General features: G+C 50.0%; 2 protein-coding genes across 6 annotated transcripts in view; one reads left to right on the top strand and one right to left on the bottom strand.

Moving 5' to 3' along the window:
- Positions 1 to 1,951: 1,951 nt before the first annotated feature.
- On the bottom strand, positions 1,952 to 24,587 carry ARHGAP1 (Rho GTPase activating protein 1). Of its 5 annotated transcripts, none has more exons than XM_035327784.1 (14): positions 24,561 to 24,587; positions 19,873 to 20,056; positions 19,257 to 19,349; positions 14,574 to 14,603; positions 9,039 to 9,126; positions 8,664 to 8,795; positions 8,080 to 8,166; positions 7,362 to 7,460; positions 6,529 to 6,636; positions 5,231 to 5,307; positions 4,752 to 4,829; positions 4,071 to 4,199; positions 3,772 to 3,875; positions 1,952 to 3,411 (listed from the first exon to the last, which is right to left on the bottom strand). In XM_035327784.1, exons 2-14 carry the CDS (start codon positions 20,009 to 20,011, stop codon positions 3,232 to 3,234), a joined length of 1,344 nt encoding a protein of 447 aa, XP_035183675.1. In that variant the 5' UTR covers positions 20,012 to 20,056; positions 24,561 to 24,587; the 3' UTR covers positions 1,952 to 3,231. The 5 variants fall into 5 exon arrangements, with proteins under 5 accessions (XP_035183675.1, XP_035183676.1, XP_035183674.1 ...); XM_035327785.1 differs by lacking the exon at positions 24,561 to 24,587 and adding an exon at positions 22,010 to 22,028 and having other exon boundaries at positions 19,873 to 20,061; XM_035327783.1 differs by lacking the exon at positions 24,561 to 24,587 and adding an exon at positions 20,289 to 20,419.
- ZNF408 (zinc finger protein 408) overlaps positions 23,504 to 24,587 on the top strand; it is a 4,113-nt gene continuing 3,029 nt past the window's right edge. Inside the window, exon 1 of the mRNA XM_035327587.1 lies at positions 23,504 to 23,526. Within this exon, the coding sequence (XP_035183478.1) occupies positions 23,504 to 23,526 (23 nt within the window). The remainder of the gene's footprint in view (positions 23,527 to 24,587) is intronic.

The following is a 24,587-nucleotide window of genomic DNA, read 5'->3' as shown; positions in this document are numbered from 1 at the left end:
GCTAAAAAGCAGAGGGGCGGAACGGAGCAAATTCTCCATCCCCGCAGGGAGAAATGGCTCACTGCTAACCTGAAAGACACAACAGAGATCTTGGGCAGCTCTACAACAGGGAGAAAAATGACAAAGATGGGCACCCTCACCAGATCCTGTCCCCACCGACACACAGAGGACAGAAGCAGCCCAGCCAGGCCCGCGCCGTGCCAGCGGTGCTCTCCGCACGGAGGCTGACCAGCGGGCGAGGGGATTTCATCCCCTGGGCTGGGCAGACGCAGGCTCTCGTGGCCACCCACCCAGCGGAGGCTGCGGGCAGGCCCAGGCCAGTTCCTTGCTCAAGTCACAGGAGGGCTCTCTCCAGAGAAGGCATTCAGGAAGGCAGAGCACAGAAGCAAAAGCAGCCCCGGTTACTGTGCCTACTCCAGGGCCCCTGGCAGCTCCAGCATGAGGAGCCTCAGAGGAAAGGGGATATTTACACTGGGTCCCTTCCAGGATTTTCAAGCACTTTCTCACCACGAGCAGTAGCAGCTTTCCTGAACACCCTCCCAATCTGCTCCCTGCGGGCACTGACCCGGAGCAGGCTTTTATCCCTGCCTGCAGGGGGTGCACCAGGCTCCTTTTTGCTAAAAAAGGAAACAGTATTTCAAAAATTCACAAAACCAAAAACAAAACAAGAAGAAACAGCCACCCAACAAACTCCAGAGAGAACACAGACACTTGCAGCGATCCCTGCTCCCCCTGGAGAGCGGCTAAGCTACACCAGCACTGCTCCTGGCCACGGACTGGCACTTGCTGCCCTGGAGGGCTGCAACGTGCCACCCTCCCCAGAGAGCTGCAGCTGGGCGTAGGATCAAGGCCTTGTGCCCCAGCAGACAGGCACTTGCTGTTCCAAGTCGCTCGCCTTGAGCTCGTTTGTCCCTGGAGAAGTTAGCTGGGTTTGCCTTTCTCTAGGGAGATGCAAGCAAGGCCAGAGCACGAGTCTCCCCCCTGCTAAAGCCCAAACAGGGGAGGGAAGGAGCACCGGGTGCTGAGTAGCGGGCTCTTTCAGCCTCCCCACTCCTCGCAGGGTGCCCAGGAAGCCTTGCCTCCTAAAGTAAATCCTGGGGCAAGTACACCTCTCCACACTGTCCATCAGAGCAGATGACTACTCCACAGCAAACCAGCCCTGCTCACTTATTCTAGCAGAGATCAAAGATGAACCAGGAGCTGAGCATCTTCACGTTTACTTGGGTGCTGCTGCGAACTGTTCAGGCTGCAGCAACAGCTCCTATCTTGGCCAAACAGGGAAGACTCCCACTCTTGCAGGAAGGAGACTCAGCCCTTGTAGCCTCCGCAGGGCAACCTACCCCTATCTAGAAGGGATCAGGCCCAGCCCTGCCCTAGCACATCTCTGGCTCCAGCCTTAGCAATGCCCAGTTCCCACCCACGAGCCGCTGTGCCTCCTCCAAGCCAGCTGGGTGGACCTGCGCTGCCCTGCCACGCTTCCTGTGTTCGCACCCAGCCCCACTCCAGAGCTCAGCAAAAACAGCCGCTTCCATCAGCCCCGCAGCAGAGGTCGCAGCAGAGGTCACTTCTTCATTGCAGCTGGGGCACCAGCTTCTGTTCAGGTTAAAATGCTGTGAAAAGCCAAATCCTGTTTAGCATCCAGTAGCTTGTAAAAAAAATGAGTTCTGTTTGGTCCGAACCATTTGTCCCCGTGGCCAGATGCAACAGGGAGCAGGACTGGCCCAGGCATGCAGGGCACCAGATATAAAGGTAAATACACCAGAGAAATAAGGCGAGAAGCTCCCCACTTCAGAAGCTCCCTCGGGCCCGGGCTAAGGAGAGGGATTGCTCTGAGCTCAGGTAAGCAGCAGGCTGCAACCCAAGCCAACAGCGATGCACTGCTCTGGGAAGGCACCGGGCACATCCCGTCCTACACCTGCCTTGCAGACCTCCCAGTTTCCTCCAGGCATGCCCAGGGCATACAGGATGTATCTGATGAGGCTTCCACGGTAGGATGCAAGGGAACTATGAACCGAGGAGGAGAGAGGGCAGGGCCCTCAGCATGGAATAGCTGTTCCCTCACAACTTTGGCACACGAGAGCTCAGCACCTGGGCAGAAACCTGTAAGCCAGGCCTGGTGCACACCAGAGCGAGGGTTAGCCCCAGGCTCCAGACCTCCCCTCAAGGCCATGCTCACTGTTGCATTGTGCTAGAGAAAGTTCTGCTCAAACTGAAGAGAAAAAAGAAGGACAACCAAGGCAGTCTGTGCCTGTCAGCACAGATACACACGCCTGAAGGAGTACAAGAGGCCTCGTGCTGCTGCCACAGGGAAAGGCAGTGATCTTCATAGTGTTCGGCAGTTCGGTGCCACCAGGGCTCTTTCTCCTTGCAATTCAGCCTCCTTCCTGCCTGTGAAGGGGGCGAGCTCTGGCGTGAACCTTCCCAGCCAGGCTGGAAACGCGGCTGGAGGGACACCAGCACTTGAGCTGGGAAACTACAGGAGTAACCTCACCCCAGTAAAAGCTGAAGAGTACCTGGAGTGGGTGACCTCAGAGGAATATGGGCTAAATTCAGCTTCCCTGTGTTGCAGTCTGGCAGGTCTACACAGCCCACGTGCTGTGAACCTGTCTTTCACTTGCTGGTCAAAACCGTGGGTCTGGAGAGGTGTTTGCAAGTGCAGAACATGATGCTACATGAAGCACAAGGGCTGCCTGCTCCCTTCAGCGCTTCAGGTGCCTCTGGGAGAAGGCAGGATGCATGCTCAGTGCTGAAAGATGGCACTCACTGCAAGAACACCTCTGCCACAAACCCAGCAATCTGCCCTAGCCCTGATAGCCCAGCTGAGGCAAGGGGAGCGAGCTGGGGCTGTTGGGAGTTTAAACAAAAAAAAGATTTTTGCTGAGGAAGGGAGCAGGAGGGCAGAAAAAAACACACGTGAGGGAAGGAGGAAAGGAAGGCAGGTCGTCTTATAGGGCAGGAGGCTGGTGATGAGCCCTGGAGGAGCTGCACAGACTGGCAGGTTGGGGAGGACTCCACCCAGCAGCTGGGAGACCAGCTCCCATCCCCACCTGACGCAAGAGATCTGCTTGCTTCCTTACACTTCCTCCACCATCTCCACAGCCCTCATTCTGCTCATCACCCAGGGGATCAATGGTCCCTTTGCACTGGAGACAGCTTGGTCACAGCTCCAAGACAAGGTGGGAAAGAAGGTGGGAAGGTGGGCACAGTGTGTTGGAGTGGGCTGGCCTGGATTCAGGCCTCCACGTTCTCAAAGAGCTCCTTCTGGTGGTCCAGCAGGAACTTGGTAAAGGTATTGATGGGGTTGATGGCTTTTAGGGTGATGGCTACATCTTTGGCCCACAGCAGATTTGGGCCAAACACAACTGCCAGGTTGGTGTTCGTCATCTTGTTTCTGTCACTCTGAGCAGAGACCTGTGTGGGAAGAAAAGAGACCATTGTGAATCCTACAGAACAACAGAGCAGCTGCCCTCTACCCTCCCCAAAGCCAGAGCTGGCAGACTCTCCAGGTCAATCTTCTAGTCAGTTATTTTTTCTCTCGTATCTCCACTGGGGAGCTTTCAGCCTCCCTGGCAGAGATCACACAGACTTAATGCTTGCCTGCACCTTTCAGTCATGAGACCCCAACTAAGAGGAAAATAAGGTAGAGAGAGACAGTCTCCTAGCTGGAGACTCATTTCTTCTCAAAGGGAAGCAGGGAGCAGGCAGGCAAAAAGCTGATGCAAGGCATAGGCAACTGAACTAGAAGACAAGTTCCAAATCTCAGCAGTTCACCTGCACCAGGAAGGCTGTCAGTAAATGGAGCACTTGGTAGTTTTCTTCTGGCAGACTTTGGAGTGTTTTGCGAACGACATCCACGCGATTCTCCTCCTCCACACCTAAAACGCAGGAGAGATGGGACAAGCAGGTCCGTAAGAATTTCTCATCTCTCCACACAAAAGATGAATACCTCAGCACACATCCCTGAAAGCACAGTTTGCAGGACTGGCCCTTTCACAGATAAGGGTGGCTTGGAAGATTTCTCTTTGGGCAATGCAACACGCAGGGTATAGCACACTCTTGTTACAACTCACTCTGGAAGCTGACAACATGGCTGTAGAGGCCAAAGGTGAGGAGGGGCTCGGGTAGCTCCCTCAGGAAGGTCTTGAGAATCACAGCAGGGAGGTGGACATCTTCATACTGCTGGAAATCTACCGGCACACCTGAGAAAGTAAAGCAGAGATTCAGCATTCACTGGCCAAAGCAGGATGTCCTCCAAAGAACGTGACATGATGGTCAGAGCCCAGAACTGGGGAAGCAGCATTTTAAAGAACGTAAGAGGATAATGAAGCACGACACCTTCTAACACAGTGAAAAAATGTGTCCCAAAAGCATATGTAAAGCACTGCTGAATCCATCACTAACTCTTTAGAAAATAGCAAACCAAACAGATGACCAAGTGATTCCTTGTCATCTTCAGTCCCTCTGGCATAACTAGACAAACATGGTATATCCTACCCTGAGAAACAGGGAAGTATTCGGGAAAGAAAAGGGCAGTGTAGGAAACAGGAGTGGGAAGAACTATGATTTCCACACAGCAGAAGTACTGTATGTCAGATGCTTCTTCCTTGCAACTCAGGTCTTCCCCCGATGGGGCCTCACCTAGAGTCCTATCGAAGAAGGTGAAGAGTTGTGCTGGACTAGCTCCAACACAGTTCTAGCAAGACAGCAGGAGTCAGAGAATGAGACGGGCTCTGCTGAGCTGGGACACTTACCCATGTTGTATTTTTGCTGGACCTCCCTGACAACCTGTGTATTGGCTGATCTCCGGAAAATCCCTTCTGTTGCAAGAGCTGTCAAGTGAGAGCAGATGGAGAAAAAAAGATCAGATACGTGGGAGTCTCTAAGAACACTGGTCTTAATCATAAATCCGTGCTGTATGGTGTTCAGACAGTTGCCAACGTGTCCCTTTTTTATAGAACTGCAATTCTTCCTGCCTCCAGCAGCAGGCAAAGGGTACAAGCAGCATTTGCTACTCCTATACAAGTGGGAGGATGAACCACTAAGAGAAAAAGTTTTTCCGCGCCATGAAAATGCACAGTCTCTTGAAGGCTTATCCCCCTGGGTCAGGCCTTTACAACTTATTCTAGACTGCTGCTCTGCTGTCTCTCACCACACTCTGGATGGGAACTGGGTGTAGGAGAGGCCACCAATGTGAAATTAAGAGGGGTTGCAGCTCCCCGTTAACACTTACCATGCTCCTGCAAATGAGCAATGGTCTCTCTGACCACCAGAGGAACAGGAGACTGATCAGGGCTCTTCTCCCTTAGACTGTGGGAAGAGACAAAAGGTTATGACTCATTCTCCCTGCCCTGCTTGCAGCCCCTGAGACCTGAAGCTGCCCACACAAGCACTACCTTTGGTTGGTACTCAGGATCTTGCTATCCCAGTCCCCCAGTTCACCCATTATTCCTGCCTTCTCTCCTGTTCACCCACTGTGCTAAGTCATTCACTGGAGCAAGTCTGGGATCATTGCCACATCACATCAATATTTGTCTTCCATAAAAACCATAGCACGTACACACCACGGCAATGGAGTTCCCAGAAGGCAAGGCCGCTAGTTACAAACCAGGTGAAGAGAGTTAAACTGCCTTTGTCTTTCCGTCTTGTGGGCAAAGGCAGAAAGAAGACAGACATACATGGGATAAGCTTATCCACCCAGTTCCTGCAATGGAAGACACAACAGCACAGCAGCTGTCACGGAAGGCCTAGTGATGCTGAGGCACTTGTGCCACCCTCACTTGGACAGTCTGTACCACTTTATGGTTTGGAGCTGTTCACCCCTCTGAGGCCACTAACGGGCTCAGGCACACAGCACCACAGGGATTACATTTGGAAATGTTGTGTTGAAGCTGGGGAATGCACTCCCACATTGCTTCAGAGGATGTCTGGACACACAATACTGGCTCCTCCTCATTCTGCAGCCGCAAAATCACACTCAAGGTTAAAAATATCTTCAACACTTAGCCAGTATCACTATCCCTTGCCCGTGTCTGTGTTTGCCTGTGTCATTGTGCAGGAATGGGTGGTGAAAATCAGTACAAGGGCAAGTAGAAGTGCTTTTAAAATAGTAATTATGATATGAAAAAAAATATATCTGCAGCCCTACTCAATAAAAATAGCACCACTGTAAAGACATGTCAATCCACCTCTCACATACTTCCTTTGCTTAGACAAAGTGTTTAGTGGCATTAAGCTGTCCTCATGGTCCTTATTTGTTTCTCCCTTGGTAAGCCCTTGCTGCAGAAACAGCCTCATGCTAATTTAGGATGGAGGTTAGGATCTAGTCCGGGAACAAAGAGAGTTGAAATGAACTGAGTCAGTCAGGATCTGGACATGGACGCAGAGTTCCTCACAAGGATGATTATAGTTTTGTCGGAAGTCCAAACTGCAAGAAATTTTACAACCACTCCTGCAGCTGTTCAGTTATAAATACAGTAACCTCATATCCACCAGGTCAGAGCAAAAGCAACATAATCCAGAGATACTCACTGCTGGAGCGAGACTCCAAACTGCTGGTTTGGCAGCGGCGGGCGTGGGGGTGTTGGCTTCTGGGGCACTTGTGCAGGCTTCTGCAGGGATCTCAGATATTCATCATATCTGTGGCAAGACAGACCAGTAAAAAGCCAATCCACCTCCAGGAAAGAGCACAAACCCAACACTAAGCCACAAGCACATGACCCAGTGCTAACACACTAGTAACACCTCCAGCCTAGCACGGTTGATTCCACCTATGCAAAACCAGGCCAGGCAGCTCTGCAGAAACACAAACAAGTATTTGGTTGCCAGAACAAAACAAAAAAAAAAAAAAGGAGGAAATGAAGATATATATGGAATCAAGAGCTGGAGTAGCTGAAGATCACAGCACAAGTAAGAGGCCAGGGCAGCACTGTTTGTGATGAGACAGTTGCACATGTGTGTGAGGGATGGGTGTGGTTGGACCAAGATTGTGGTAACTCTGGGCAGCCTCAAAGACAAACTGAACTGGGCCAAGTAAGGAAAACAGGTGCCCAGACAGAGCAGATACACACCACAAGGTACAAGTCAGTGTTAATGTCAATAGCTTGCAGAAAACCCCTGAGGGGTGGGTGGGCATGATGGGTGCTCCACTGGAGAAGCGTTTTTAACTCAAGGACAGAACTGGGTACTGGGGTGCACACACAGGAAAGACAGTGGAGAGAAGCAACACTCTTTATGGTAATTTACCACCACCCCCTCAAAAAACACTGCATAGGTGGAACAATCCCTTCTTCCCTTTGCCATTCATCCAGTAAAATCCCTTCTCACAGAGCCCTAAACAAACAGGAGATAGGTAGCACTCTCACTTCAGCACTTGGCTCGGGATCCCCAACTGTTCCAGCTTCACATACTCCTCCAGCTCACTAAGGAAGTTCACATAAAAGATTTTTCGTCCAAACTTAAAGCTGAAAAACAAGAGACAAGTGGTAGGTGAGGAATCAGGAAATCCAGTATCAGAAGGGTGGACTTCTTACAGGCAAGAAGAGCAGGGGTCTGAAAGAGACATTGATGGGGCAAAGGGGCCAGTATGGCTGAACGGCAGAGATGTTGCCCATGCAGCTCTACAACTCCACATATTTTACCAGGAGATGCCAAGACTTTCCAGGTCACGTTAGAAACCCTTGCAGAGGCAGCCTCCCTAAAGCCCTGGCTTTCTCCTTCCTAAACTCAGCAGTAGCCTGGAGACAACTTTTTGATTATTTTACAGAGTTAGGATTTCAGCATCAACACGATGAATTAAGTATAATTTGGACCAATCCTCTCACTTCCTTTTTCATTATTAGCAGAGCCTGCACCACATTACTTCCAATTGCCTGGATAACCAAGGAGCTGCACAGATCTGCATATTTTGTAGGTAGTACTTCTTGCATCTGAATATTTCTGAGCTCAGAAACAGGAGGAGAGAGCATAGGGCAAGAGACAGCAGGGCAGACTCGGCAGCCTGGACACATCCTGTGTCTCCCCTAAGAATTGCCCCATCACTCCCCATCAGTGTGAGGATGTGGGTGATCAGAGGCTTCCTACCTGATCAGAGGCTTGAAGAGAATCAGCAGGGTCTTGATGAACATGGTTGGGTGCACAATGTACAAGGCTTTGATGTTCTTCTTGTACCTGCCAAGAGAAGCTAAGTAAGGATGAACCATGCTTTAAGCAGGGGAACCAACCTTTTCACAAGCTTAAGGCAACCCAGATGCTCCATTCCTTTTGGATTCTGCCTCACCACACCCCAGCACTCGTGGCCTCTGCTCTTCCACGTTTGGTAGCAGTGTCAAGCTGGCCACCAGCCTAAGGGCACGCTCTACATTATTCCAGGATTCACCCAGAAGCAGTGACCAGTCTCACCAAGAAGCAACAATTATACCATGGGGCTGACACACTTGCACTGCTTCCTGGTTTTGCTGCTTGCCTGTTGGCCTAAAGGACATAACTTCAGGAAGAGCTGGGCATCCCATGATTCAGCCTGCATCAAACAAAACCCCACCTCCACAAGTGGAAGAAACAAGCAGTAGTAAATTATGATCACCAGGCTACGTGGGGGCAGGGGAAAGACCTTCTGTGTTAGGCTGCAGAGCAGAATGCTACATCCTTGCCTGCTGCCCCCTACTCACTTGCTATCGAATTCCCTGTAGGCATCTCGCAGCCAGCTCAGGGATGGCTTGTTCTCACTGGTCAGGCCATGGTGCAGATACACCAGTGTGTAATCGCTCTCCACATACTGGTCCAGTGTGAATTTCAGGTACCTGAAAAGAGACAGCTGATGAACTCGCTTCACACTCTGCCACACGGAGGCTCTTCCTCCCTTTGGGCCTCTTTTTAGCATGCCATAACAGAGGATTTGTATCCCCACCGATGAACGTAAGCACTTTGCAAGGACATGTCAAGATAAAGAAGACACTCCATATAGATTTAGCCTCAGGCATCTAGTACCCGGGAGTCGCGTCGAGGTTAAGAAGTTAATAGCAGCCTCCGAAGACACTACTCACCCCAGCAGTTTCACGTGATCAAGCTGATGACTTGGGGGCATCCGGCAGGCACTGAACAAAATGACTTTCCTTCCATATTTGTCATCACCTACAGATGAAATGCCAGAGATTACAGGGAGTTCCAGGACTACGCTGCGGTCTTGGCAGCAAAGGGGCAATGGAGCATGGAAAACCACCATAACAAGGCAGAAATTGAGATTGCCAAAGCTGACAGTAAAGATAAACCTGATTTTCAGCAGAGTTGCCACGGGCCTTGTATAGGAGCAGAAACCTGAACCTCAAGGGCCTGGCAAGTTGGCAATGTGAATGGAGAACAGAGTCCGTGCTCCAGCCCTGAAAGAAGAGGAAGAATTGGAAGCCAGGATGAGTCAGAGCATGTAGGAATGGAGGCCTCCAGTACAGAGCAGAGTACTCAGAGCATTAGTCCTGCAACACTGCTCCGAGGGCACTGCTCCTGTTGTATGTGTGCACAGGGAGACACAGGAAAAGTGCCCCTCACAGGCACAGTAACTGCTCTTCCCCTTCTGCACACAGTCCCAGACCACTCATGGTCTGGTGTGTGTGGCTTTTGTTTCACCTACATCTTCATCCTGCACACAGAACAAAGCGGTTTCATATCCTGAAAACCAAGAAATTCCCAGAAACAGGCAGCCCCAGCCACATCCCAGAGACGAGAAGCAAGCATCATCACAAGCCTCTACAGATGGACCAGGTTAGCCCTACCAGATTCTCCAAAGGGGCCTGGCAGAACAAGCTGCTGTTCACTGCTTCCCAGATTTTTCCATCTACAGGGGTGTTTTCCCATTCTGAAATGGAAGGAGCTGCAAAGTGTGGCACAACCAAGCCAATTCTATGTCAAAACCCCAGCAGAAAACAGTCCCCATCACAGTGGAGCCAAATAACCCGTAAAGCAACCTCATCATCTTAGGGGAGGACACTCCCAGCCACCTCTTGAGGCTTCGGAGACAACAAACCAAATTTTCCCCAAAGCATTTCTTCATACATCAGCACATTTGTGCCAGCAGAGAGCTCCAGCGCCATGAACAAAACCCAAGCAGGTGGGATGGACAAGCTTAGCAGACATGCTAGGGGAACTGAGGGATTTAGGTAAGTGAGAACCAGGTCACAAAATCATTTGGATATGCAGACTTTGAGGGAAGTCCAGTTCTCTCCCAGATGGACACCCCCCCAGCTCATTTCCATAAGGACGACTTACTTTTTAGCACTAGTGGAGGTGAAATTGTTCCTTTAGTGTGAAGGGTTAAAGTTTTCTTGTCTTTCTGGCTACTCACCCTGCTCTGAGAGCCATGGTTTCTTGTCAAATCAGAATGAGCACAGAGCAGTGAAAGGGGCTACTGAGGCTATATTCAAGAACACCCTCCTCCCTCCCCTGCAGCACAACCATCCCATTCAGACCACATCACAGAAAAGCAGCAAAGATCTCTACTTATTCAGGATAGCCCTTTAGTACACATTCCTCCTGAAAGATATCCTTTTCTCCATGCTGGATTTACAGTATTCAGAGCATGCAGCTGTTTGCTCACCCTTGCGTGGGCTCCAGTGCCCAACTATTGCCTGGTTAGACTTGCCGTGCAGCAACTGAGATCTTAAATTAAACCCCAGAAGAGCAAACCTGGGGCTTCCAGGAACAATGCCTGTTTGTAACAGATGACCACTTGGTGCAGCAAAAGGAAGCCAGAGAATTTACATACACAAGCCGTGACATAAAGAAGCCGCTAAGCCTGTCTTTTATCCCGACCATGGCCAGAAGAAGCCTCCCTCTGCTTTTCCACTTCCGTTTTTCCCTTGCAAGTCTCACTTTCAAGTCACCCAGCAGACAGCACGAGACAGAACTTACTGATGCACACAAGCCAGAGCCTCTACAAAGGTTAGGGACACTGAGGCAGCACCAGGTACAGACCAGGAGAGGCTGGCAGAGGCCATCACACTGACATACACATGCGCAGGTGGGGGCAGTTAGGGAGGACACATGACCCTGAAAGCAGGACTAGAGAGAGTGATGCAAGGATCGTCTGGAACAACCAGATACAGGCACAGCCAGGCCACGAGACCAACATCGCATTGCATATCCCACGGTAGCCCACTCTCTGCCTAGCCCAGAGTTTCTTGGTAGCTTGCTATGAGCTTTAGGGCTGGGTCAAATGCACATGAGCTGTCTACAGAACGAAGATGCAGGCTAGGAAGTTCTGGGCAAGAGGATATGGCAAACTGTGACTCTACCCAGTGGTCTTTAACCACTTGTATGGCACCAGCAGGAACACAAAGGACCCTGCCTGCACAGAGCAGCAGGAAGATGGCAGCATCTGAGAATCTGCTGAGTTTTGTAGTGATGAAAGAAAACGGCCACAAAGCCCACCGATCTGTGCAGTTCACAGCTCCGTGTTAAAGGCAGAATGGGTGCTATCTTCACTTAACAGGATGCAATTCAGATCGACGTGGATGGTCTGAGGGCATGAAGCAGATCGTAAGCTTGATGAGGGCAGGTCTTGGTTGTGGAGAACTGCAGTACAGCTCCATCTTCATGTGACGTTGTGGGTGGCCACACCCCGCTCAGGCTCCTGGGCGCTGACTTCCAGGCTGGACAGATCACAAGTCAGGAACCCAATACCTTAAGCACCTTCCTCCAGAATGACATGGAAGCCTTCAGCAAGGCCTATGCAAAGTCCAGAATCTCATTTCTTACACAGCCTTGGTGAAGAGGCCTGGGATTGCTGATAAAGAAAAAACAGACAATCCACGTTTCTGCCAAAGGGGAGGTGGCATGTTTCCCCTGGATAATTTACAGGGCCAGGCACACCAAAAGATTACCTACAGTCCCTTGGATCACTGGAAAAGGAGTGGCCCATTTTGCCTTCCAAATACAAATGAATTTTTGCATGAGAACTCCACAGGAACCAGCATGCCCATTGCTGAGTTGTGAGTTTCACACCAGTTTCACCCCACTGAGCTCAGCCTGTCAACACAAACATTCAAAACCACTAAATGCCAATCCTGTTTCCACCTGACATGTATCAGATCAGTCTGGCTTCTCCAGATAAAAAATTCAGCTCCTGAGCATCAAAGATGAACGATCAGTTGGTTCCAGTTTATAAACAAGAACCTAGAGCCCATTCCATGCATTCTCGGTTGCCAGAAGTAACTGCCTCCAGGTGGCCTCTCTGCCTCAGACTGAGCGGTTCCTTATCACGTTTGATCTTTCCCAGATGCTCCATCCCTTGTACTGTTTGTTCTCTCATTTGCAGTATTAATCTTACGTATCTACATTTTCATCCCTTGCTTGCAATTGCAAGTACCTAAAGTTTCCACTGAACACAACTGTAGACCGTGAAGTCACTGCTCAGATTCTCAGGCTGTCTGCTACCTCTCCCAGGCAAGAAATGCTCAGCAATAGTTAACAACAAACCAACAAAGAGGCGATTATATATGTTAGCACTCACAGAGCACCCCAACAAAGTGCACACCTTTGTATGTTCATGCATAAAACGTACTTTCAGAGTGCTCCAGAATTCACCGACCTCCCGACAGGACGGCATTCAGAATTATTATTTTGTAAACAACCACGAGCAGGACAGCAGCCAACACGCTGAGCCTACCAGTCAAGACTGCTGCTCACCTAAATAGATACTGACTTGCAGCACTGAGATGTGCTGATTCTCCTGAATGTTGCTGTGGTGCTGTTAAGGCCCAAATTCATTTTCAACTCCTATCTGAAGAGCAGTATTTCCAATGCACTCCTGAGACATGGGGTGAGAACACCATTCCTGCGGTTCCAAACCATCGGTGTAGGCCCTAGAACAGCTCCTAGAACAGCTGAAGTTTAATCACCAAGGCTGATGTTTTCAACCTGCAGCAAAGCAAATGTACCAGAGCAGGAATTCCTATCAAGGTAGCGGTACTGTCCTGAGCCAGGACTCTGTACTAAGCAAACCTGTATGACCAACATGGAAAATACATGCTTGACTTGCAAATCCTGCTATGTATTTCTAGGTGTTTCTCCTGAAAATTATCAGTCAGCTTTTCTGCCACGATTTGATGCCACCAGTAAAATTGCAGCTCTGGGACCCTGCTCATTCACCAAATACCCTCAGCTGAGGATCCCACTTCGATGAAAGATTCAAATAAGAAGATCCTGGTACCTTGATACTGAGAGAATGCAGATGGATAAAACTTGCCACCAAACACTTCCCATCCCTGGCCGTGTTCAAGGCCAGGCTGGATGGAGCTTTCAGCAGCCTGTTCCAGTGGAAGGTGTTCCTGCCCACAGCACAGGGGTTGGGACTTGATGGTCTTGAGGGTCCCTTCCAACCCAAACCATTCTATGGTTCTGGAAAAAGCTAGTGTCATCAGTAAAGCAACAAAGCTGACAGTTCAGGGAGAAGGAGGGGACATCACTACAGAAATCTAGAACACCACACAAGTTTCACAAAGCTTAGGATGCTTACCAGAGCCACCATCAGTAAAAAAAGAACTCCTCTAATGCAATTTCGGGTTCATGCCAAACTTATGACACAGTGCAGTGTTTAAGTATCTATAGTAGATTTCAGATGCCCGAGGAATTCCAACACGGATGTAGCCTCTCAATAAAAGAAAGCAAGGAGGTCGAGGTAGCAGCATTTTAATACATGACGTCTTACACCCAGATATTCCCAATATCCAAGCACTGCCAGAATTATAAAGCCTTATCAGGTGAGAAAAGCCCTAACTGATAAAAAACAAAACCAAAACCCCACAACCTGAAGGATCAGATAAAAGAATGTAAAACAGAAGGACGTCTCCGACAGCAAATGGTGGACAAGAACCCGTGTAATGAGGATCAGCATTTCCATGGACTGTGCAAAGATCTTGGCCTGCTGTTCAGAAACAGCAGAAAGAATTTCATGCCACGAGAGTTTCATCTACACCAAGAAGTGTGAAAGCACTGGCAGCCAAATCCTTAAGGCTTGGGGCTGAAGGCCAGACTATTAACAAATGCTCAGCAAGCACAGAGCAGTCTAGCACAGCTTCAGGCTGGAATAAGGAACAGGTTACCAAAACACAACATCTCTGCAGCCAAACGGAGAAGAACTTGATAACAGTAGCTTTCAGATGGAGAGTCCAATTTCAGCGCCAGCTGCATAGTAGGTGCATGCAGCAGCAGATCAGTGGAAGGAATGGGAAGCAATCCTAGGATGAACTTCTAAAGCACACGTGACTTTAAGGTACCTCTGTGTTCGAACTGAACTGGTCCAAGCAGGCCACCACCAGAAGAGGAACAGGATTTACACTGAGACCCAACAGCCCCAAAGTGCCCCAAGTAAAGCCCACAGGCCAAATTTGGCTCAGATGATTCTGCTGTGCCTGAGGCAGAGGTGCAGTCCTCAGACGACAATTTTGTGCAGCCTTTGGACTCCTGAAAAATTGCCAGCACAGCCCAAGGCTGAGCAAAGTTTGGGCTCCCCTGAGATAACCCAGCTACAGGCCACGGTCATGCTGAAGGAATACCATGATCTACAGCATCACAAAACATCTACCTACCTGGTTGGGCCCCATCAAGTGCACCCTGGTCTGGAGGAACAGAAACAAAGTTATAGCAAGCCAAGTTTTGCACTCTTTTCCAGAAAGTAACCTTGAGTATAAAGTCTCAGAGTCTAGCCAGATCGCCGCTGGGATGTGTTTAGTTGCTGTCATGCAGCAGTTAAGCTCCTTCTATTTCATCTTTCCCCCATGCTCCTCTCCAAAGCAACCATAACTAACAGTTAGAGGTGGTAATTGTACCCAGGATTCCTGATTCTTGAATTTGCAACAAATTCTGTATAATCCTTGTTCAATGTCCGGCACTTGCAGTTACAGTTCCCCCACCAACAAAATGGCAGTCGCCACATTGCCACTTTTAAAAGGGTTAAATGCCACCAATTCTGAAAGCCAAGGCCCTTTGAACAACCCCGGAAGCTTACATAGGATGACATCACTCTGCATGAATGGCACGTCCAACACACTGTTTTGGAAGAAGCCAAAATTCACTAACAAGAACATAAGGACAATTTCGATCTTCAACACAGCTTATAAAAAAAAATCTTGTTATTAGATTCTGAATAAAATAAATAAACTGGCAATTAGGGGGGAAAAAAGGTTTCTCTGTGCAGGGAGGAGGCTATGAAGGCATTTATAGCCATCCCCAGCCCCTTTCCATCTCTCCCACAGCCATATATACTCCCTGGCACCAAACGGGCATAGGAGGCTCGGTAAAGCAAGGGTCTAAAAAGAAACTCTCTGTTCCCTTGATCTCACATCTCAAAACAGGGTGCAGAAGCTGGGCTGCCTTTGGATGGGCCCAGTTCCACAGAAGCAGCTCATCATTCTGTATCATATAAATACTGTTCAAAAAAAAAAAAGGAAAAGCAGGAAACTACATTCAAATGCAGCAGAAATGCAGGCTCCCCATGTTAATGGAGCCAATAATGATGCGCCATACTAGAAAGGAAAAGGACCCTTTTTACCAGAAGGGTGCAATGATGCAACCTACTTCCTACGCGAGCTTTGTCTGCAGCTTCTGCCTTTGCCTGCTCAGTGTAACAGCAGCTGCTGGTGCTTGCTCCAAGATTGATTTTATCTCCCCACATCAGTCACCACCACCAGCAAATTGTCAGCATTACTTACAGCTTTGGCACCTGCAGCCAGCTACGATGCTTTTTAAGTAAGTTTGGTACCTGGCACCAAGAAAAAGATTCTCTGCCATCTAGTAAAGCTCAAGAAGGTACACCTCCAGCTCACCACCTGGCTCCCTAACTTCAGTAGCAGGTCTTACTACACACTGGCATCAAGCCTCCTCTGCAAGAGCAGCTACAGAGTGTTGGATTAACGGTGGGAGGCAGGAGATTTCCCACAAGACTGGCAGAATCACGCTCTGAGCTTCATTAAGGCACTGAAGTCACTGAGCAGGGACTACGTAGCAGCACCTTTGCCAAAGCAGACAACAGCAGGACACAGCATCTCTTAAATGTATCAGAAGTTTGGGATGTTCACCAACAGCCTTCAACCAGAAGCCTGTGTTTCCTCTAAGCATTACGTGATGTAAGGAAAAAAAAAAAACACATCACTTTGCAGAAGTGGTTTGTGCAGTGAAACCAAGCTACATCTGCTCCAACTTTTAGCCACATGTAAAGACAAATTTATTTGCTACAGCACTCACAAAAAGAAGAACTCAGAGTCAAGAAGAGCACAACCACACAGAGACCTCTCTACAACCTCCATAAGATGATCCAGAAACCTGTCTGAAAGGACAGGTAAAGAGTATCAGCTCTTTCCTTCCCCAAAGCATTAAATTTCCCACCAAAACAAGCTTTCCTAAAACTAAAATATTCTGGTTTGTAACGGTGCCACCATAACCCCTTGGAACCGTGGCGTGGATGCCTTTTGTCCTGTCTCCATGAGGCACCCCCCTAGGAACAGCAACGACATGCCAGCTCCGTCCAGCGGACAAAAGGCAGGTCGTGATGCACGGCCTCTCCCAGGAAGGTCCCAGCCCCAGGACAGACAGGAGCACAGGGCACGAAGGGGAGCTTCCATGAAACTGCTGCGCTGTTTTGAAGTGGGGAAAATGAAAACGGAAACATTTTTTATGGCAAACTCTGCAAAATGTTTTTTGAATAATTTCCTTCCTCTTAAGCCAGATAGCTGTGAAATTGAAATCTGGCATGACTTGATTTGAGTCACAAGTTCAAGTCAGCAAGAAAACGAGCATGCTAACTTTCTGTAATCAGAACTGGGGTTTTGTTTGTTTTGGTGGTTGTTTTTCTCTTTCCTTTTTTTTAATGTTTGTAAAATAAGCTACCGTCTATTAACAGCGAGCACCAGCCCGCTAGAAGCGATTACTGCTCCGACCACACAGGATAACCCTGGGATTTCAGCCCGAGGACGGTAACCAGCCTTCTGCTTTTGTCTCAAAATAGCATCAGCACCCCACAACGTATTTCGGGGAAAGCACAAACAGAATTAGCCATATGCTTTCTGCTCTGAAGTGAAGAACAGGGAAGAACACAGAAGTGAAAGCTCATAAAACAGCAGAATGGATAAAACTACCCTTGATCTGCTGCCACCTGCTAATATTTACAGGAGGACTGGGGTGGAGCCTTTTTGTTTCAGACTCAGCGTGGCAAACGTTCACTGCACCTAAAAGCGCTGACAAGCACAGCTCGTCAGTAGAGCCAGCACCAAACAGTTCCACTTTAATCCCCCAGCGAGATTTTGACTCCCCAGGCTACTTCTAAAAGGATTTTTCCAGATTTTCCCAGATTGTTTGCCTCCAGTGACAGCCCAGAGAACATTACCCTGTCTGATTCTCTGAACAGTTAATGTTATTAATTATTGACCAAGAAAACCGAACAAACAGCTTCAGCTCCAGCCCCCACCTTCATAAATCCTTCTTCCAGGAGATGAGACACCAGCGAGCGTCAAAACGAAAGCTCCAGCAAACCCACTACGTGGAGTTGTGCTTCTTTACCCAGAAAAGGCATCGCACCACATTTTGTGGTGGGGACTATCAGACATTTTCAGATAAACAGGCTAGTGGTGGAAAGTGGCTCATGGCAGCCAACAACAGATGGCTCTGTGAGATGCTGCTGCACTACACAGACACGCAAACAGGACCGGGGAAGTCACTAGGAACACAAATTCAAACCATGACAGGGAAGAGATGTCCTTCAGAAGGCAGGCACACCTCCCAGGCAGCCATCTTACCACCCTGAAACGCTTCCAGGAAGTTAGGTAATTCTTTGTGTGCTATCCTAGATGTCTGTGTCAAATGGCTGCTTTCCAGCACCACGGAGACGCATCATCTCCTTCGCAGCCATACTCAGAGCTTGTAAAACAGCCGCCGTGTTACCTTGGAACAGGAATCCCGCAGAAAGATGGTGCTTACATCAAGAGCAGAGCACAAAGTGTGTGCTGGGTTTGGGCTGACATTCCAGTCTTATCAACGTCTGCGATCTAAACACTCTGCTAAGCACTTGGGCTTTGTCTGGAGTGAACAACAGTACAATTTAACTCAGCAGCTCCCAGAGTTCAGGAACACGGGTTTCCTTCGCCATTTGCATTACCAGCTCTCTAGCTCCTATCACCGAAATGGCAGGACTCCACACATTTGTTCCCTTGCAGTTTCAGCAGCAGGGAGTCCAGAGGGCAGACCCAAATTAACTCCAGTCCTGGAACTGCAGCCCCATGGAAAATAAGGTTAATAACACATCCGCAAATCAAAGCGCTCCTAGAGAATCTGGAAGACACAATGGCTCAAGTGCTAAACAGTCTGCCTGTCATCCTAAGCAGCCAAAGGCACAGAGGGAGACAAAGTTTTGAGTTTGCCATTATCATTTTGTTCCCTAAAAATGTAACATGAGAGGTTAGGAGAAAGGAACTTCATTCTAGATGACAGCCTAGGAAAGAATAATGTCAGGACAACTCTTGCCAAGGTTCTTGCCAGCGAATCTTTCCTCTCTAACCCGGCCCAGCTGCAGAACAACCCTTTATCAGGACTCCAGCTTGTGCTTCCGCTTCCCTGCAAATTCTCACGTGGGGCAGAAATCAAGGTACAGAGAAATGGCAAGAGGAAGGGAAGGAGGTGGCTGTAGATGATTAAGGAGGAAGTGTGTCAAGTCCCAACAGGTTGAAGAGGCTTTTTTTCTTAAACAGGGAATGCAAGACAAACTAGAATGACCCCTCAGACTTACCACAACAACCTAAAAGCTATCTCCGAGGGTCTTTCTCACATAGATCCCAGCTGTAAATGCTGAGGGTTAGTGCAATTAAAATAATATTGATGAGACAACTATGCAGAAGAAATCAGAATGTTGTGACCCTGAATGATCAGGTCCTTCCTTGCAGTGGGCCCCAGGCCTCTCCCCCACATTTCAGGTTTCTAAAACTGCTGTGTATGGCCAGGATGGCAAACTCTGGCCATTCAGATACAACAGAGAGCTGCCACGCTTACTCAGTCAACTGAGGGAGCACACAACGAGGTAATTTGTGTGACATTATCATACAGAATCCACATCTTGTGCTTAGGACACAGTCAAGGGCCACACCTAGAACAATTTGACAAAAGTGACCAAGTCCTGGGCCACTTAGGCCTGGCACAGAGCAAATGCCCCCACAACTCCGTTACAGAGACCCTTCCGCAGCCCAGCTGCAAAGATATCCAAGGAGAAAACAGAGAGAAAAGACTACCTGCTACTTCCACAATGTGGTGCCTGGCGATATCGTAGTAGGGATCATCCCACCGCAGGTGAGTGACGGGCTCAGGGGAGCCTTTGGAGTCCTCTGCACAAAACATAGGGAACAAGCAATTAGAAGGGATCTGGACTGGCCGTGCTACGTGCCCTTGAGCTGGCTTCCCAGACCTCCTTGGGCAACAGTTCATAGCACACGAGGTGACTGGATTCCTACAGACAGACTTTCAGAGCAACCGCCCAGTTCTCCAGTCCTACTTCCCATATGGAATCTCAAGACCTTTCCATCCAGGAAGATCAAACTGTCCTGCAAGGGACTGTAACGGAGGACACTCAAGGATTTACAGCGTGTCCATACACTGGTCATTTTCATGGTGACCATCAAAGCACAGTCAGTGCCAGAATTGAGAATATATTTACAGCAGCTTGCTCCGAGCTTTCAGTGCTGTTCAGTGGCAGGGCTAGTTCACGTGGGCGTGGTGCAACAGTAATGGATCTATAAGGCGTTTACATGGAGCCGGGACTCTCTCCGTATGTAGATATGACCACAACGATGCAGGACAAACAATTCCTTTTTGGCCTCAAGCCAGACCCCAGATTATTAGGATACTTACCTGATTTGGGGAATGCAGGGACTTCATCTGCTGGCCAGTTCTTATCGTCTATGGAGGCCAGTTTGAGCTGGCTGAGGGACTGGTTGGTATCATCCAAGTTCAGGTCATCCTGAAGCTCTGAGAGCGGGTCTGTAGCCATGATGCCCAAATACCGCCGTTTGTCTTGCAGCGCCTAGAACACAGACTGCAGAGATTGCTAGGTGAGACACCAAGATCACAAGTTTCCCTCCCCAAAGAGACGCTTCCTCTTCTCCCTGATTTTCCCCAAAGCCTGCCTTTTCTTCCCCTACCCCGAGATCGTGCTTCCCCTCCCCCTCGCTATAAGCAGGAACTCCTCCTCCTCCCAGAAGCACCGACATATGTCAGATTTTTTTGTGCCAGTTGCTATCAAAAGGACATCAGGAGCCTGTACCAACCCGCTCGGTGAGGCTCTGCTTGACCACAGCTGTGTCCAGATCAGTTTCTCTCCTGAACAGGAGCAGCAGCAAGCCGCCGAGGAAGGCGACAAGCTATGCCAGCCCCTGCCTGACACACTCACTGCAGCTAAGAGCTCCCCCTCCCTCGGAAGGGTTGGCACAAAGCCCAGCCCTTTCCACAGTTGGCCCAGAGCTGGAAGCTTTCCCAGGAATCACCCCCCCTTCTCCCCACAGGGGAGGGCCAGAGCTCTCAGCAACACCCAAGTGGGTGCCTCAGTGTGCTGGGATCCGCACACACAAGTGAACAGCTCAGAGCTTCTCAAAACAGGATTTCGTAGGCTGAGCTAGTGAGACATGGGGAACAACACACGTACCACACTAACCTCCCTGCAGGATCATCCAGCAAGCCCTTCCTACTACACAACAGCGAGAAGCACAGGACTCATTGCTTTCACCTCAAGCCCTATTGCCAGAAGGAGCATTCCTCACCAAACACACCACCCTGCCAAGGGGACCAAAGAATCAAGAGGGTCCAAGAAGCAGACAACTGTGTTTGCTGTTGCTTGCAAATATTTCTCGCTCCCACCTGGAGCAGACGATATGTCAGATGCGGCACTGAACTGGCACAGCACGCAGCACCTTCCAAGGGTACCAACTCTTTGGGAGACCCCTAGGAAACTGTTGTTGCCCTCTAACATCAGCCTCCTGGAAATAAGGAAACACTGGACAGGACACACATGCGGACCTCGACTGCTCACACGGAGCGAAGCCAGCATCACCACACCGACAGCAGCGCAGGGCCAACAGGCTGCGAGCCAAGAGGAACTGTAGCAAAACAAACTGACACCTTGTATCAGCAAGATTCTCTGTAACGCTGGTTCTCCAACAGGCTTGTGTTCGTTTTCCATTAGGAGGGGAGCACAGGGTTCAAAGATGATCTGAGGAGGCAGAACACCTTTCTGTGGAAAGATGATACTCATAGCAGGGCTATTTCCTTTAGCAGAAGGGAGGGGGGCAACGATGTTTTGCATCTTCCATCCCCAGAACTTGGATGTGCGCATCTGTCCAGAGAAGATGATCTGGCAGCCACTTGGATGTGAGCACAGAACTGGATAGTCAGCATTTGTCCCCTGTCCCTGGATTACTCCCTGGGAGGACAGAGGTGTAAGCTTATCTTTTACTCATCAGTTTACAACCAGTTTTCACTTCTCACGGGCTCCCAGAGGGCTGGGAGCTTTTGCTAAGCAAATGAAATTGGATTCCCAAAACAAGGAAGAACAAGACATACACGGCAGTGAATAACCAAGGCGGAATGGCAAGCACAAGGGGTCTGAGCACTGCAGCCAAGTGGAGGCCCAGGCAAAGTTATTCCCTGCCCTCCTCCCGCAAGGGCTGAGAGCTGTCTGACCTCTGCTCTCACAGGGGCAGGGAGCAAGAAATCAGGTTCCTCTGCACCATGAGCTCATGCTGGAACCATGCAGCAGCAGCAGGGCCGAGTGACAGCCAGCTCCCCACCCCTAGCAACTGCTCGGATTCCTATGGTAACGCCAGGCACCAGTGCCTGTGACTCAGTGTGCTTAAAGCGCTCCCCGCTGTGGCTCAGAGGCCCCACAACCCAGTGTCCACAGCCCCACGGGGCTGCCTGCTGCGCGTGTGGGCCCCGAGCGCACCCAGCTCCGGGGGAATTCCCAGCCTCACTGGGGACAGAGGACCTACCTTTACCCACTGACCCAGTGAGACCCCTTCCAGTTCTCCAGAATGCCCCACAGCAACAGCGTCCCCAGAGCAAGGTCCCAAAGTGCTCAGGGACCAAACCCAAATCCTGCAGAGCAGCGGCAGCACTGCCACGGGGCCAGCAAACCACCAGGACTCCTCACTTCTCACTCCAAGGATCACAGCTTGGCTTCGGAGACAACTTGCAGTGCTTCACCAGGGCATAAGTGCAGGTTGTTAGACATCACTGGGGCACTACCCCTTGGGCATGCTCCTAAAATTAATCCTAGCTTGGCACCATGAGGTAGAAGGGAGTCATCACTAGGATCCTTACAGTTCCACACTGGAAAAGGAGCCAAAACAGCCTCTTGCCAAAACCTTCCTTACCCCTTGGAAGGAAGACCAGACTCACCAGGTACCTGCTTTTTTTTCAGTACTGGGCAGGCAGCTCCGTTGCTCGGCTCTAGCTCAGTGCTTCATGACAGAAATGTAATGGAAAGAGGATCCAGAGCAGAAGACCTCGTAGATTGCAGGTTCTGCTTGTGAACCAGTCTGTAGGTCCCAGGGAATTCCTGAAGGCTTCTCACAGAATTTTCCCCAGTTCTTTACCAACTGCACAAAAGTCAAAAGCACCGCATCTCCCACATCAGAGCAGTTCAGAGAAACACAACTCTCTCAGTGCCCAGGAACTAGTGGGCACTGAGAAGGAGCCCTGGAGCTGAAGGTTCAGATGTAAGAAATTAAATAGGGATCTGAGCATAAGGGCACACGCTTTATTTTCTGACAAAGCAGCTGCACACGATCTTTTCCCTGTCCAGCCAAAAATGACCTGGAAGCAGGACCTGTCGTGAAACAGAAAGTGCATCCTGCATCAGTATAAGGGCGAAGCAGCTGTCAGAAAAACACCATTTCAGCAAATGTAACACAATTTAAGAACCCCACGGTTCTTAGATGAATGTCCTGACAAGATGCAGATTGCACACCCTGCACAGCCAATGAAAATTAAGGAAAGTGATGCAGCTAGATTTAAAAAGTAAGAAGCCTGCCTACTCAAGCATTTAAAGACTCAAGAATCACTCTTGGTATCAGAAGCCTGGCTCTAATGAGACAACTACTTCCATTTTTCCAAGTGTTTTCTGCACCTTTCCTGGTGATCTCAACGCTTGCTGAGCCATGTGCTTGGCTCTGTAATAAAAACTGACTTTTTGGCTAACAAAGAGATGTGTAGAACAGCACGTTCTGCAGAAAGAGAAACGCCAGCCCTTTAAAACGCAGTTTTTATTGCTGGACACTCCTTGTACAAGATCCTGCCAGAACTCACCCAGGGAAGACAGTTCTCTTGTATCTATGAAGTCTCAGTAGTTGCTGTTCACAGACTTTTTGGTGGTGTTTTCTTTTTTTTTTTTTTTTTTCCAATTCCAGTTTCACCACCTCACCATCAGTTATTTCTAAACTGTACCTACTCTGCAGTTTCCTTTTCCTGTTTTTCTTCCAGACGTACTATGAATTCAGAGGTAAATATGAAGTAAGTCTGCACATCAGAATATGCTTGTACGTGTGTTAGCACACGCTGGACCTGTACTTACACCCAAGAAAGAATAACAAAAGGCAAACGGCTTCTTCTCCCCAACCAATTAACAAAGCCATGCTCAAACCAAACAGGAATCCCAGTTCTGGGCTGGCTGTATTATTTTTCTGTCTCTGCTGCCATTCACAACTCCTCCCAGCTCAGTTTCATTTGCACCAACGTCTGTTTTGCTGTACACATCAGCCAGACCCCTGCACTGCCCTACACAGAATGATCCCATGTTCAGTAACATCGCCCCAGCGATGAATGCCTCAGAGGGAAGTGTTCCTACCAGGTGCAGCCCCACTGGAGGGCCCCTCTCCCCACAATAAAACACAACACAACAAAAGGCAGCCAGCTACTCAGCAGCAGACCTCAAAGCTCCTCAGGAAAAAGCCCCAGGGCTGAGACTCATGAGGAAAGTCCAGCCCGAGTCCTTCCTCACAGCAAAACTGACACCACCCTGAGAGGGCCAAAGGGCCGAGACTGGCTTTGCTGGGCTCCCCGTGACCAACTACCTCAGGACAGGCACACTGCTCCTGGGAACCCTTTTGTTCTCCTCAGCGTGGCAGCGTTTTCCACCAGCAGCCTCCCTTCCCCAGTCACCCCCTGCTGCCGGCCATCCCCATGCCCGCTGAAGTTCACCCCGACTGACCGCCAGCCTCCTCGGGGGGGTTCTGCGGGGCCGGAGAGGAGAAGCGCGGGGCTCGGCTTCCCCTCACGGGCTGGAATCACACACAGCCCCACCGCTGAGCACCCGGGGGCACGCACAGCCCCGCAGCCCTCTCCCCCTCTCCCCACACCCCTGACCGCCCCCCGGGCTGCCGCCGACGGAGGGCGCAGCCGGCCCGGCCCGAGCCCTGCTCCCAGGCCCCGCTGCCGGCCGAGGGACCCCGTTTCCAGCCGAGCGCACCCCGCCGCCCCCCCGCGCCGCCCGGAGCCCGGCCCCTTGCGGCCCCGCCGCCCGGAGGGCTCGGCCCCGCCGCCGGTACCTGCGGCCCGCCGCCGGCCTCCTCCCG

This window comes from Oxyura jamaicensis, chromosome 5 (genome assembly GCF_011077185.1).
Source record: "Oxyura jamaicensis isolate SHBP4307 breed ruddy duck chromosome 5, BPBGC_Ojam_1.0, whole genome shotgun sequence".
NCBI lineage: Eukaryota > Metazoa > Chordata > Aves > Anseriformes > Anatidae > Oxyura > Oxyura jamaicensis.
Note: the sequence above shows the minus strand (reverse complement) of the source record. Positions and strands in the feature narration are given on the sequence as shown.